The sequence below is a fragment of the Antechinus flavipes genome, chromosome 2 (assembly GCF_016432865.1).
Source record: "Antechinus flavipes isolate AdamAnt ecotype Samford, QLD, Australia chromosome 2, AdamAnt_v2, whole genome shotgun sequence".
Taxonomy (NCBI): domain Eukaryota; kingdom Metazoa; phylum Chordata; class Mammalia; order Dasyuromorphia; family Dasyuridae; genus Antechinus; species Antechinus flavipes.
The window spans coordinates 608,872,636-608,889,145 of record NC_067399.1 but is presented as its reverse complement, the minus strand read 5'-3'; the positions used below and the strand labels follow the sequence as shown (position 1 = coordinate 608,889,145).

Below are 16,510 nucleotides of genomic sequence, written 5' to 3'. Positions count from 1 at the left end.
AAGAATGATTTAAACAGAAAGATAAGCTTACTCCTCCAGGAGAGGAAAAATGATCTCTGGAAATCCAAGACTTTTAAATTTCTGATTAAAACACCAAAGGTATATAGGAACTCTGAAATATAAAACTCAAGAACTTGAAGATAAATTTATTTGAGCAACTGGAAGGAATTATGATAATGTAGTGCTAAATTCTAAAAAAGGAGAGAACAAAAGTGGTCCTATTAGAATATTAATGTCTTTGAAAGGTACTAAAGGAGTTAAATGAAAAACAGTATTCTTGAAAAAGGGATTGGTTCTATTCTGAGGATTTGAAAGATGAAAAGAAAAAGTTAAGGCAAAGAGAATACAAGAGTACAAAGGGGGAAAGAGGGAGTGGATCTTGCTATTAATGTAATTAGGATGCATGAGAAGTGTATACAAACATAGAGGAGGGGCATCAGATGAACTTCACTTACCTGAAATAGGCAGATGAAGGTGAAAGACACATGCAAAAGTTTGAAATAGAAATACATCAAAACTCAGCTGGAAAACAAGCAAGGGAGGGAGGAGGAATGCTTTTACTAGGGAAGAAAATGCAGGCTTCTTGATCTTAAAGGGAAGGGAAGGGAAGAGGGGAAGAGTGAGCAAAGAACTATTATCTTAAAACAACTGGGGAATGGCAGAAGAACTGTGGCATGTGAACATAATAGACTATAATCGCGCAATAAGAAATGAGGTAAATACAAAGAATCTTGGGTAGTAGTATGAGCTAACAAAGTGAAGTGAGAATAATCAGTGGAAAAATTTATACAAGGACAGAAATATTGTAAAGAGAAACTTAAAGAGAAATATTTACTTTTGCATCTTTCATCATAAATTAGATTATGTCCTTTGAAGTCCCTGTGGTTGTCATGCTGCCACTTCATGAACAAATGATCCATAATACTGAGTATGTATATGGGTGACTAGTTTCTATCCTTCTCTAGCTCGAAGAACATCTGGAATCAGGGGGCAATTGGTCACTTTGTTAAAAGATCCTTTGTGTGACTAATGAGTATCAGAAGCTTCAATCTAGACCTAGCAGGAAGAACATTTTATCTCCAAGTACATCTAGTCTAATCCATACCTGAATAAATCTGCTTTATGATATATCCTGTTAAGTGATTTTCCTTCTTACAGAAGTAGTCTATTTCATTTTTGGACTGCTTTAATTCTTTGAGAGTTTTATTCTTATACTGAGTTTAGATTTGCCTTTCTACAAATTCTATCCATTGCTCTTATTTGCTTTTAGAGACAAGCAGAACAGTCACTTCCTCTTACACATTTAAAACAAAATAATTCCCTTCTTATTCATAAGAAAACATTATTTTTATTAACATATTTTACTTAAAAACAGCTTCTATCACTCATTACAAAATCCTGTCTTTTAATGTACAAAGGTTATAGAATGAGTTCAATGTACATGTTATCAGGAAAAACTGTCAATATTTATTCTAAATTGTCAATACTAATGCTAATTACAGATACTGGAGGAAAACAACTCATATTATAGTATTTGATACATCTTCTATTTTCTATCTCTACATTCTTTGTCTTGGTGAAAAGAACAGCCGGCATTTCACAGTGCTTCAAGGTTTGCAAAATATTCTACATAGACTACTTCTATTTTCACTATTTTAAAGATGAGGAAACTGATTTTTCAGAGGTTAAGGGAATTGACCATAGCATGCTAAAATCCAACATAGTATTTGAATCTAGGTCTTCTAGACTAGAAATTCAGCACTTTATTTGTTATATCATGCTGTATCTCTGATATTATCTAATTCCAATAGATTAAATTCTCTCCATAAGGGGGGGTTCCCAAATACACACAACCAGTTTTCTCCTAAATTCCATTTCTATACTATTCATGATGTGATAATTATTTCCACCTGGATATTCCACTTTCAACTTCAACAAGTCAAAATCAAATTTACTCTTTTTCCTATTTTTTTAAATCTGAAGACATGGTTTGTTCTACCAGTAGAAAATAAGATCATTAAGAATAAGGATGTTCATATTTGTCTCTCCAACACCTAGCATGATATCTGGTACAAAACTGCAACTTAAAACCGTTCAATCAACAAGCATTTATTAAGCTGCTAGGTGGAGCAGCAAATAGAGTGAAGGACATGGAATCAGGAAGACCTGAGTTCAATTCTAGCCTCAGACATTACATGAGTAACCCTAATTAAGTCAATTGACCTCTGTTTGCCTTAAAAACCCATCTGTAAAATGGACATAATAATAGTACTTTTTTTCTAGGCTTGATAGGATAAAATATGATAACATTTGTAAAGTGCTTTCAAATCTTTAAGTTCTAAGCTTAGTTAATCAGTCAATAAATATTTAAGTTATCAACTACATGCCAGGAACTGTGACAAGCATTACTGATATAAGAAAAGACAATCCTTGTTCTTTCTGGGACAACATGCAAAGAATTACACACACACAAGATTATAGACACACACACACACACATATATACACACACACAATAATCAACAGAAGGAAGTCACTAGCATTAAGGTTATTCAAAGCCAAATTCTCTGACCATATTTCTGCACACAATGCCAGAATTTCAGTATGGCTTTATATGAAAAAGAAATGTTACTGTGGATAAGACAGAAACAATGTAGACTAAATAATAAGATGGAGAAATGTGGAGTAAATGAGAGGAATATGATAGATTTGAAGCAACTTGAGAAGTAAACCTGGAGAGAATTCTTCAATAGTGGCACCAAACTGCCATTTAACTGATCGTTCTGCTAAGAGTAGAAGGAAGTGAATCTAGAAAGAAGTAACAGTTTGTAGAACATGAAAAAGCCTTTTGTACAATGTAGAATTTAGGCTGAGTCTTGAAGGAAGCAAGAAAAATTAAAAAGTAGAAGTGAGGAAGATGACCATTCCAGGTACAAGGGATGGCTGGCCACTGTAAAGATGCAAAACAGGAATCATAAGTGAGGAACAAAGCATTGAGGAACATTAAGTGAGCCAATGTGGATGGATCATAGAGTATGTGGAAGTGAATAAAATATTGAAAAAGTAGGAAAGATCAAGTTGTGACGAGATTTAAAGGTCAAAAAAGACTTTCAATTTGATCTTCAAAAAGATAGGGAGTCACTGGAATTTAATAAGAATGTTTTTTGTTTTGTTTAGACAAACCTGTGCTTTATGAAAATCACTCTGACAGATGGTTTGGGGTAGAAAATCTCGGTACAGGTAGACTAATGAAAAGACTGTTGAATTAGTCCAGGTGAGCAGTGATAAGGCATTGTACTAGGGTGGTGGCTATATGAGTAGAGATATGTTTAAATGAGATATAAATGTCAAGATCTGGTAAGGACAGAATATATGGGGTTAAGAATGAAGAACAAGGATGACAGAAGTTGTAACTCTGGGTAATGAAAAGATAGAAAAGTTTAAAAGGGAGAAGGGGCTTGGTAGATGGATAAGAGTTCTATTTTAGATATGTCGAGTTTAAGATACCTATATAACACCCAGAATGAAATATCCAAAAGGAGAGACATTTAATTTCTCCCTTTACTTACCTTCCCTATTTCTGTTAATGGCACTATCTCCCCATTCACCCCAGTTGATACCCTATCATGCATAGATTAATTCTCTCATTTTAATGATCTTAATAATTTGATAAATCTTGTTTGTCTTCAAAATAACTCTGGTATATGCTCATTTTTTTCCATTCATATGTACATGATGTAGTCATACATTACACCAGGGCCTTCTCACCTCCTGCCTTGATTCAATTTTACAAGTCCCCACCCTGTGTTAGAAATTCTAGATACAGAACCAAATATTAATCAGTCTCTTATCTATTGGAAAGAAAGCAACATAAGCAGAGGTTAATTAAAGCTATCATAACAGCAAAATAAGCTACAGCATATTTATGATCATGTTACTTTCACGACTCCCTATGGCTTCTAGTATAAAATTTCAGCCTGACATTTATAGCCCTACACAATTTTGTTCCAACCTGCCTTTTTAGTTTTGCTTTAGAATTTTCTTTTACCAAATTGAATTACTAGGTAATCTTTGAACCCAGCCTTTCATTTTTTTTTTTAAACTAGGGATCTGATACACATCCTTTTTGAAGTCCCCATTTGTAATATTCTCTTTCTTTCTCTCTCTCTCTCTCCAAATTAGTGTGTGTGTGTGTGTGTGTGTGTGTGTGTGTGTGTGTGTGTGTATAGCCATACACATGTGGGGGATAATATAGGTGCATATGAATACTAGCATAGCACCTTTCATACTATATGAGTAAAAAATAGCATTTATTAAGCACTTGCTAACATGCAAAGCACTGGGCTTTAGAAATAGAAAACTAGGACAATTCCTATTTTTGAGGAACTCATTTTCTGATGGGGGAGACAAAGATACAGTAAGGTGTAGCCACAGGGACTTGATAGATAGGCTTGTTGAAAAACTGCTCCTTTGATCCTTGAAAGAATCCTGTAAGGTTATCTCTGTAAACTTGGACAAATCATTGAGTTTTTCCAGAGCCTCATTTGTAAAACTGGGGTAACATCTTCACCTGCCCTGCTAAAATTGTTACCCAATAAATCAGGATATAAATATCAGTTTTTTTTTTATTGAAGCTTTTTGTTTTCAAAACATATGCAATGATAATTTTTCAACACTGATCCTTGCAAAACTTCGTGTTCCAATTCCCGCCCCAGATGGCAAGTAATCCAATATATGTAAATCAAATATAGGCATACATATTTATACAATTATCTTGATGCGCAAGAAAAATCTGATCAAAAAAGAAGAAAAATGAGAAAATAAAATTCAAGCAAACAACAACAAAAGATGTTATGCTGTGATCTACACTCAGTTCCCACAGTCCTTTTTTTGGGTGTAGATGGCTCTCATCATTAGAAAATCATTGGATATACGCCTGAACATCTCTCTCTCATTGTTGAGAAGAGCCACATCCATGAGAATTGATCATCATATAATCTTGCTGTTGCTGTGTACAATAATTTCTTGGTTCTGCTCTTTTCACTTAGCATAAGTTCCTGTAAGTTTCTCCAAGGCCTCCCAGAAATCATCCGGCTGATCATTTCTTATAGAATAATAATATTTCACAACATTCACAGTATCAGTTATTTTAACATTAATATCAGTGATTGATTTTAGATATAGAAAGAAGGCTAACGAAAAACTGATTAATTTTGTTTCATTAAAAGTTATTTCAATGACATCATTTATGACAATATCCCCCTGTGTAGTTACTGGTATATAATGACAAATTTAAATTCTGACCTTCAGAAATAGTAAAACTAAAAAAAAAAATTATAATAACTTTATTTTTCAAAATATATGTAAAGATAGTTTTCAACATTCATTCTTGCAAAATCTTGTGTTTCAAATTTTTCTTCCTCCCCCTCTTCCCTAGACAGCAAGTAATCCAATATAGGTTAAACATATGCAATTCTTCTAAACATATTTCCACATTTATTAGATCAAAAGGGTAAAAAAAAAAAAAAGAGAGAAAGATAAAAGTAAACAAGCAAGCAGCAGCAACAACAAAGGTAAAAATATTATGTTGTGATCTACATTCACTCTCCATAGTCCTCTTTCTGGATGTAGATGGCTCTTTCTATCACATTTATTGGAATGGCCTTGAATCATCCCATTGTTGAAATGAGTCAAGTCCATCACAGTTGATCATCACATAATCTTTTTTTTTTTATTATAGCTTTTTATTTACAAGATATATGCATGGGCAATTTTTCAGCACTGACCCTTGCAAAACTCTCTGTTCCAACTTTTCCCCTCACCTCCTCCCCCAAATGGCAGGTAGACCAATACATGTTGAATATGTTAAAATATATGTTAAATACAATATATGTATACGTATCCACACAGTTATTTTACTGCACAAGAAGAATGGGACTTTGAAATAATGTAAAATTAACCTGAGGAGGAAATAAAAAATGCAAGCGGACAAAAACAAAGGGATTGGAAATGCTACATAGTGGTTCACACTCATTTCCCAGAGTTCTTTTGGTGGGTGTAGTTGGTTCTATTCATTATTGAACAAGTGGAACTGATTTGGTTCATCTCATTGTTGAAGAGAGACACATCCATCAGAATGATCATCACATAATCTTATTGTTGCTGTGCACAATGTTCTCTCTTAGTTCTACTCACTTCAATCAACATCAATTCATGTAAGTCCAGGCTTTTCTGAAATTACCCTGCTCATCATTTCCTATAGAGCAATAATATTCCATAACATTCATATACCATAATTTATTCAGCCAGTCCCTAACTGATGGAAATCCATTCAGTTTCCAGTTACTTGCTACTACAAAAAGGACTGCTACAAACATTTTTGCACATGTGGGTCCTTTTTTCTTTTTTTATGATTTGTTTTGGATAAAGACCCCGTAGAGATACTGATGGATCAAAGAATGTGCAGTTTGATAGCCATCTAGGCATGAAACTAAAAATCTGTAAGAAAATTTATTAACTAATCCTCATTTATAGAAAAAACTATGGAGACTGAATTCAGATCAAAGCATCCTATTTTCACCTTTTTGTTTTGTTTTTTTTTTTCCTTGTGATTTTTCATTTTTGCTCTGGTTTTTCTTTCCCAACATAATCTGAAAACATGTTAAAATGATAGTGCACGTACAACTTATTGTTTGCTGTCCTAGAGACAGAGAGGCAGGAATAAGAAAGAAAAAAATTTGTAACTCAAAATCTTACAAAAATGAAGGTTGAAAGCTATTTTTACATGTAATTAGAAAAACAAAATACTATTAAAAAAAAAAAAGAAAATATATCTAAAGCTTCATTTGACCCAATAGATAAAAGATCATTTAATTTTTGGGAAATATGATTACTAAAAATTTTCATTTATCTTTGAAAACCACAAGTATAAAACAAAGTAAAACATAGAAAAAAAAGGTGGCAGTTTTGTCATTGATGAACTTTATTAAAGCACAAATTTAGAAACATTTAGACCTTACACATAATATGGGGCCCAGTGGAGAGGTGTTTATGTCTACTAAATTTACTCTTTAGTTAATATAAAAATACAGCTGCGCAAAAAACAAAACAAAACAAAAAAACGCCAAACAGTTTTGGCCCTTAAGAAGCTGAGTTTTTATTTTGGGCTGGGAGATAGATAAACAATTCCAAGTAATACAAAAGTAAGAAAATTAAGAAAGGATTTTGAAAAGCAGAGAAGAGGAAAAATATAGTGAATTGTGACTAAAGCCTAAAAGGCAGAGTAATTAGTCATGCTAAGCAAGGTTGACTCTGGTTGGCTGAATTTTTATCTGTTGACTGATAGCGCTCCCAAGTCAATGAATGAAAGACAATGAAAGAAAATAGGCCTTTGAAAGCTTATGTAAGGAAGAAGATCTATATGAAGTTCACCATTAGCTTAAAAATTTCTATATCCTTTTAATTGCTTTCTTTTTTTCATGGATATGAAATTAGTTAACTGAGAAAAAACTCAAAAGTTAGTAAAGCATGGAATTAACTATCAAACTGATTCAGAAGGAAAGTAGAAGAGGAAGAGAATGGTGCTGCTTTGACAAGAAACATTTACTAAGAGCACATTAAGTACCTGACATTGGGCTAAGCATCATGGATGCAAAGACAAGAGTTAAACAGTCCCAGCCCTTGAGTTATTATGGACTAGTTCGTTTGGGAGAAAAACACTAATAACTGGTGCAATCAGGAAAGGTAAAATGTAAAAGGTGGCTGCTAAGACCTCAGTCTTGAAGGCCCTAAGAATTCTATGACATGGACTTGTGTGAATTCTAAAAGTGGGTGATAGCCAGTGAAAATGTACAGACAAGAGGCAGTATTCTATGTGAACAAGAAAGGCTGGATCTCAGAAGGAGTAATGTGTAATAGAGTTGGAAATGTGAGCTGGGGTCAAATTGTAAAGATTTTTAAATGGCTACAAATTTTATAAGTCAGTAAAAAAGCAACTAACAAGCAACTAACTAATAAAAAAGTAAACTAATAAGTCAAAGAGTTAAAAGCCAAGTAATAGGCTGGGGAAATACGCAAACAGAAAAAGATTCTGATCATAGAAAATTACTTTGATGACAAGGAAGATCCAAACACACACGCAAAAGATGATAAGTCAAAGTTCCTACATGCAAAATCTCCAGAAAAAAAAAAAAATTAGGTGTAGTAGAACGTGTACTAGATTTGAGATCAGACTACTAGGTTCAGGGTTGGGGTCTATCATTCCCTTCTCATGTGGCATTGGGCAAATCCCTTCATCACAAAAAATGGAGCTGGTAAATGGAGTGCTACATATGTAGAAAGCCATGAAGATTAGCTTGTAATAAAGCTGGTAAAACAGGTGGTGCTCCCTTTCCCCAAATTTCTAATGGCTAGGCTCTGGGTTCAATAACATTTTTGCTCTTAAGTTCAGAAATTTAACTGTTTCAGTGTTTTCTTTTGATTTTTCATACTCATTAGCTTCCATTTGCTCAAATCTTACTTTTAAGAAGTTATTTTCCTCAGTGAATTTTTGTACCTCCTTTTCCATTTTGTTTTTTAAGGCATTCTCCTTATTAGCTTTTTGTACTTACTTTTGCATCACTCATTTTTCTTCCCAATTTTTCCTCTACCTCTCTTAATTTTCAAAATTCCTTTTGAACTCTTCCATGGTCTGAAACCAACTCTTAATTCTTCTGGGATTTGGATTTAGGAACTTTGACTTTGTTAACTTCTTCTGCGGGTGTGTGTTTGGCTCTTCCTTGTCACCAAAGTAATTTTCCATGGTCAGAATCTTTTTCTATTTGCTTATTTCCCCAGTCTATTACTCGGATTTTTATTCTTTGTTTAAAGTATAATTTCTGTTTCTAGGATAGAGGATGCAATGCAATGTCTCAAGCTTCAGGAATTTTTGTGCAGCAGTTTTCAGGGATCCATAACTTTTCAGTTCTTCCAAGGTGGTATGATACAAGGAGAAGCGTGTTTACTACTTTCCTGGCCTATGCTCTGGTCTGTGAGTGACCACAAGCACTCTTTTCTGCTCTGGAACTGTGAGGAGGTTCTGACTGAAAATTCTAGTGTGCTAGTGCTCCTTCTTGCCCTGGGACTGTTGAGCCAGGACTATATCTTAGATCTCAGTATGGGCAAAGCAACAGAGTCCTGCCTCAATATTAGTAAAGAGACCTCCCTTTAGTTTTTCGACCCCCTTATTAGGGACTGAGACCTCTGGAAGATGTCACTGCTATTACTGCCAATTTAGTGGATCCCAGGGCTTGTTCCTGGTTTGCTGGTTTCCCAAGGCCCTCTCATCCTAGTGAAATAAAACTTTTCTGCTGACCTTCAAATTGTCTTTGGTGTCTGGGGGCTGAGAGGTCTGGAAACTATCAGTGCCGCCACTGATTCAGAGGCCTCAAAGCCTGCTGCTGGTTTGCTGGTGCTGGAGGGGCCTGTGCCAGGACTGTGCTGCTCTCCCACCCCAGTGCAACAGATGTTTCCTGCTGACCCTCTAAATTGTCTTTGGCTGGAAAATTGTTTGACTCAATCTTTTTGTTGGTTCTAATACTCTAAAGTTTGTTTAGAGTCATTATTTAAAGGTATTTGGAGAAGTTTAGGGGGAGAGCTTGCAAAAGTCCTTGCCTTTATTTCACCATGTAGGCTGAGTATTTATTTCTTCTTACAGGACTTTGTATCTACCACTCATTTCATCTTTCCCATTTTTTGTAATCTCTTTCTCCTTTTGTTTGTAATCTTCAGAGCTCTATGACTGCTATGTCTTCACTCTTGAGAGCCCAGCATTTATCTAGATAATGAATCCACTCAGTGGAATATGGTGCTCTGCAGGGCAAGTGAGGCATCAAAGTTACATGAGAAAAAACTCTATTTTCTCCTTTTATAAGAAATAACAAAATCTTTCATCTTTGGAGACTTCCTTATCTATATTAGTACCTGGTGGTATAGTCCATTACTCACTGAATTTAGAAAAAGAACGGTTAGGTTTCTTGAGTGAGAAATAGGAACATCACATGCCAGGTAAATCAAACCACTGTCACCATCTACCCTGAGACTCAATGGAGAAGATTCAAGAGCTATGCCTAAAAGCTGGGAAAATAACATCATTCCTCTGCCCCCAACATCCTGTCCAGCAGCCACTGTCACCACTCAAGGTAATAACTCTTATGGTGATATGACTTGTTCCACTCTTCCCCCACCAGCAACAGTTACTGAAGACTCATCTAAGAAAGTTTTCATCACCAAAGTCCTTGATGCTTTCAAATTGTTCAACTTAAAAGGGACAGTGAAAGAAAAATGAGCCTTAAGAACTAGTGGGCCTTTCAGCAAAGACTCCTGGTAGTTGTCTTCCCCATTAGAAGGTAGACTGTCTTGCTCTTCTATTTATATCACCAATACTTTACACATAATAAGGCTCTTTCATTCACTTTTCCTTTTCCTTCTGTTTGTACTTCTTTCTTGTCTTTTCTATTTCTGTCGACTCCAGGATTACTTGAAAAGACCAGCCCTTGAATTGGAGCCTTTTCCTTTTTACTCAATTAACTAGCAAACATTTATTAATTGCCCACTATGTGCCAGACACTGTGCTAAGTGCTGGAGATACAAAAAGAGGTAAAAGAAAGTCCAGCCCTCAAAAAGCTTGCAATCTAAAGGGGCTAATGGTCAGAAAACTAAGGAATCACACAGCATATTAGTTTCTCCAGTTCTTTAGATATTTTGAAAAAGGTTCTGTATTTTTCTTTCTTTCTTAATTTCAGGTTTGGAACTATTGTGGACATGCAAAGATCAGAAGATAGGTTCCCTTATTCTACCTAATTAAATAACTCCAAAAGAAAACCATGGCGTATTATTATTAATCAATATTTTATTATGAAAGGGGAACTAAATGTATCTGGCCCTGATACATATTCCTCTAATTCATTACAGGTTACAAAAAAGTCTGAAGGGACAAGAAGAGTGAAAGAATACAATATCTAAGAAAAGGATTTTAATTTTTAGATCAAGGCATAAGATATAGGGATGCCAGACTCCTGACCAAGAACAGAGTATAACTAACAAATGTTGTTAAGTATGTACTTCCTGACAGCCTTGCAAATTTAATAATAATAAAAACAAAGGTTTAAAGCTAACATATGCTTGGAAGGAAGCAAACTGCCTAAGTACAAATATCAAGAAAGATATAAAAAGAATAGCTATAATGAATAAAGACTATCAATCGAGACACCCAGAAGTTACCACAAAGCAAAATCCTAGGAAGTCTCCAGTGGCAAAACCTAAGGCTTCAAATATTTATACTTAAGTACTCCAAGTTCACATAACAAGCTAGCTGAATTACAGATCTTAACACAAGGAGGCAAATTTGACTCCACTGGTAACACTTGATGCTTGATAGGATAAAGTCTCTGAATGGAATAAAGGATCTGAACATACATAGCTTATTCAAAAGGAAAAGATTAAGTAAAAGGGTAGCATGATATAGGAAGAAATACGCAGATGAGACAATTTAGGAAACAGAGCATGAAGTTCAGCATCTTGGTTAGGGTCAATGTTAAGAGTAACAGAAATGTAGACTATATATAATCACTGGAACATTCTAGAAATACTGGACAGAAAAGACAAAACAATTTAGGAAACATCATGAGCCTGGAAATGGAGGCATAAAACAGAAGTGATGTGGGATTTCAAATTTTCAGTTATTTGCTAGGGCAATATCCCCACCAAAAGCAGAGCACTTATTAACTTCTTGACATGTCTAAATGACAGTTTCAACTTTCAAAAGGTGAGGGAATCAGTAAAGAATCTTATTCCAATAGAGAAGTTCTACGTGCTGGGGGGTGACAGAGCTTACTCCTTACTCTTGTTTTATTCCCATTTGCGATCAAGTGACATTTAATTCCTTGCTGTTTCTTCAAGTTGACACTATCTCCCTTTTGGGCATCTTCATTTACTGTCCCTTACACTTACAATTCATTTCCCCAATACTTTTCTTTAGAACTCTTTCCTCTTCATCTCCATTTCCTATTTTCTCTGGCTTCCTTCACATTTCAGTTAAAATCCTACCATCTGCAAGAAGCTTTCCTTGAGTTCCTCTTAATGCTAGGGTCTTTGTTCTGTTGCACATTTCCAGTTTATTCTGTATATAGCTTCTTTCTACATAACATGTGTGGAATGGTCCTATAAGAATACTATTAGGTTGGTGCACTTGACTAACAAAACATTTTGGGAACTAATATGGAATTATCTGTTGTCTTGACTCTCTTGATTTAAAAGACTCTAGGCATAATCCTCTAGAAAAATCAATTACAGAAAGAAAGGTCATATATATTTAAAGGGTTGTTTTTTTTGGGGGGGGGAGTTAATGCAGTAAGCACCATATCCATCAATCTTTTTTTTTGGGAGGGGGGCAGACTGGCTAATTATATAGAACTCTCCATCTATAATAAGAACAGACAGCCACCATTTATTTGTTCTTTTTAGGTTTGCAAAGCATTTTGCAAATACCTCATTTTATCTCAACTCTTTAGAGATTGTTAGGAAAGACAGTTTAAATCAAGCTGATCACTGGCAAGTATTCTAGGGAAAATTTATATTTTAGAATAAACAATGAAAAATAATACACGTACAAAATGAAAATCTGACATCTAATCAGAAAATTCAATTCCATTTGGCATGTTTTTCCCATAAGGACTCAACACATATCCCTAACTGAAAGTAAGTGATTTAATTCTATAATGAAAAGTTTTTAAGACTAAAGAGTTTCCTGTTTTTTTTAAGTCAACAAAATGAAAATTTAGAGAAAAAATAAATTTTTACAAGACTTTGCTGATATTTCTTCCCAGTTTCTTGAAACTATAATTTTTCTAAACGTTTTCCTTACCTTATATACTACTTCTCATGGCTCAGTGGCTCTTATATTATTATGACCATTTTTGGGGAAAACCCATGACTTTTTAAAACAGTAATTATTTGGTTAGGAATCCAAGGAAAACAAAGTTCTCTCATTCTCTACATTGTCTCTTTTAGTGCTTTCATCAGTTTCCAAGGGTTTTACTATCATCTCTATGTGACCAGTCTACATATCCAGATCTTTATACACAGCTACAGAATTTCTTTCTGTAACTAAACCTACACCATCAACTGGATGTCACATAGCTTTAGATTTCTAAAAGAGAACTCATCTTTTCCCCTAATTTTCTCTACAACCCCACCTCTCCTCAGAACTCCCCTATTTCTATTAAGGGGAATTACTATCCTTCTATTCATCCAGGTTCACGAGTGCTCAATCCTGAATTCTCTTCCCTCAAATATTGATTCAGTATATCTCTCAAATCTGTCCCTTTATCTTTGTTCACACTGCTACCACCCTTTTCATCTCTATCTGGAATACAATAGACTTCTAACTTATATCCTGAACTCAAGTCTCTCTCCCTCTACTTCATCCTCCACATAGAAAACAAAAATTAGATCTTATTCAAAAGAGTTGGCTTAGTAGTAGGTCACTTCCCAGCTAAAAAAAAAGTCCCTGTAGCTCCTTATTGCCTTTAGGATAAAACATACACTCTTCTGTTTAGCATTAACGTTCACAGTAGGACTTCTGCTCATCTATCTAAAATTAATTCACATTACTCTTTACACAAAACTCTAAAGTTTTGACAAATTAGATTATTTACTATTCCTCACAATCAAAGGGGGGTATTTATTAGGACTTGAATGTATACTATAAGTATTAACATATCATTTAAGTATTATAATGTATATAAAAGTCAAAACTGTATCTGTGCTTTCAACTTCTATAGTTTGATGCCTTAAATGCACTCCACTCCTCACATCCAACTCTTAGAACATCAATCTTTTTTCCTAAGATCAGTTCAAGTCCCTTCTTTTATAAGAGGTATTTCCTGATTCTCTCCAACTATGACTGCTTCTCCCACAAGTTACCTTATATTTACTTATAGAGCATTGTAATCTCCTACAAAATGCAAACTACTTGAGGACAGAAGCTGCTTTGTTTTTCTTAATCTCTAAGAGCAGTACTAGGCACATGGTAGGCACTTCATAAAAATTGACTAACAGAGAAAAATGTAAAGTCAATTTGTCCAAATATGCCAATCTCTATCTTATAGTTACAAAGAACTATCCATATTAAGATTCCAACATAGCTATTTACAAAAAATATCACTGTAACATCACATAGTTTATAAAGATTACAAAATTACTCTCTCCAAAGGAAAGCAAAATAAATGTACAAGTTCTATTCATCATTTACAAATTAAGAACCATTCTCTTGTAATCTTATTAACTATTTGGACTGAATTTACAAAGTATAACTAAAAAAAGCCCAACCTTGCATTAATTTTTCTTTCTGCCTCTCCCCTATTCTTGTCTCCTCCTCTTCCCCTTTAACTTCTTATAATCACTAATTAGAGGCAAGGTTAGGAGTAGGGAGATTGTTGAGGAAACATGAGGTCTCTGGACAAAGGTGAGAGGAGGAGAAACCAAAGTAACTACAGATATCTAGATTATATTTTTACTGATCTTCAAAGGCTTTTTACTAAAATGCCTTTCTCAAAGAATAATGGAATCTTATCTTCATATTATATTATTTGTTACATTCCCCCAAGTCAGGAAGCAATTGCGTAACATGCCAAAGACTGTATCAATTAAAAAAGCCTTAGACAAAATTATATTGTAACAGGGAAAGCAAGTCTTTAATGATCTCTCTCCTTGATTTTTGGGTTCCTGCCTTTACCTAGCATTCTCATAATGCTCTTTCTTTCCTGTTTTAGTAAGATGATTTCTTTTTAAAGGGTGGGGGTGGGTGAAACGATTTTTTTTGTTCATTGAAAAAATAAAATACCCCCCCCAACTTAATGTAAGCTTTAAATGAAAAACAAACACACACGTGAATTTCACAAATCGTAGAATGATATGCAAATGTTAGACTTTAGTACTTCTTAGAAAAGATGGGATACCCCTCCTAACGAAAAGTTTGGGTAGGCCTACTACCAAATAAAATTCCCAAGTAGCTGTATTACCGGCCCGCAGTTTGTCCAGAATCCTTTTGTTCCACCCACTTATCAAGCTAGGCCTTTTTCTAATCCCCCCCTCCCTGACAATCTCAATCAAAATTTCCAGTTCTAATGTCTAATAAGACAAGGCCAAAAGTATGACAGCAAATCTGCTAAACTAATTGTACTCCCTCCGGGCACCCCTTCTTCTTCCCTAAAATACTTTTGTCCTTGAATTTCTAATAGCTCAGACTGGCTCTTTTCCTTTTAAGTCGCAATTTATGCCAGACTTATTTGTGTAACAAATGTAGTTGAATTGAATCGAATCTTATCTTCCATAGCTACTACGCGAACGCTGATGGCTATTTGCCCTCTTCCCTCCCTTCCATCAGCATTTCCTTAGAACTCAGGCCTTTAGTGCCTCAACACAAAATTTAATGGCAGAAATTTCGGTAGCGCATGAGGGAAGAGCCTCTCTACCCTTCAAATCATCCCAAGTGAGGAAGGTAGCCGGGGTTTCGGACCAAAATCGAGTTATCTGGACAGGAAATTCAGGTGAGGACTTGGAGAGGTTAAAAACAAACAAATAAAATGCCACCTAAATGGTGGGTGGGGTTAAGGGTCCGGAACTCCCCTCTCCCTTTTCTAGTAACCAGGACCCCGGATTTCGCAGGGGATGGAGGAGGTTGATCCGGGCCCGGGTGCTGCGGGGAGAGAGGCTGCAACCTTCCCGAGGACCCCGGGCCCGGGGGAGGGGGGAGGCGTGCGTTTTACTTCCGGTCGCTCGCGGCCCCCTAAGTTAGTTACCTGCGGCGAAGTGGAGGGGGGTGGACTTCCTGCCCGCCGTGTCGCGGCTGTTCACCTTCTCTGGGGTCACCAACTTTTTGACGCGCTCCACGTCCCCGTTCCGACAAGCCTCGAACAACTCCCGGGCCGCGGGCTCCACAGCCTCCCCCGCCGAGGCCGCGCCCGCGCCGGGTCCTCCCCCGCCGGCGCAACGGCGGCCGGACATGATCGCGGCCAGTGGCGGCGGCGACGGCAGGAGGAGGAGGGCGAGGCCCCCGGGAAGAGACGTGCCCAGAGTCCCGGGCTGCTCCGTTCCGCTCCGCCCCGCCGTCACCGGCCCTGGCGCAGGACCAGGACCATGACACCCCCCTCTCCCGTAGCGATCCAAGCGCCGGCCTCGCGCCCAGGCCCTGGACGCCTCGATCTCCCTCGGCTGCCCAGCCGCGCAGGCAGCACAAGTCCTCCCGCCCCGCCCCCCGCTTCCTCAGCGGTTGCCGCGACGGTGGCTGCAAAGGCCACTTCGGCTGGCTCTGGGGAGTGCGGGAGGCTCACGGGACGGTCACCGGCGCGCATGCGCAGGAGGGGACGACGCGTCGGGCAGGTTTAGTTCAGAGTGGGGAGGGGCCTATTGGGAACCGGACCAGAGGAAGGAGGCCGTTGAGGCGCAGGCGGAGAAGATTCAGGGCTTGCCTG

The 16,510-nt window shown here is 36.7% G+C and overlaps 1 protein-coding gene across 1 annotated transcript in view; it reads right to left on the bottom strand.

Moving 5' to 3' along the window:
* Nucleotides 1-16,281, bottom strand: part of TNKS2 (tankyrase 2) — a 59,420-nt gene extending 43,139 nt beyond the window's left edge. The window contains exon 1 of the mRNA XM_051981631.1: nt 15,839-16,281. Coding sequence (XP_051837591.1) covers nt 15,839-16,043 — 205 coding nt within the window. The 5' untranslated portion in view covers nt 16,044-16,281. The remainder of the gene's footprint in view (nt 1-15,838) is intronic.
* Between the last annotated feature and the right edge of the window lie 229 nt (nt 16,282-16,510).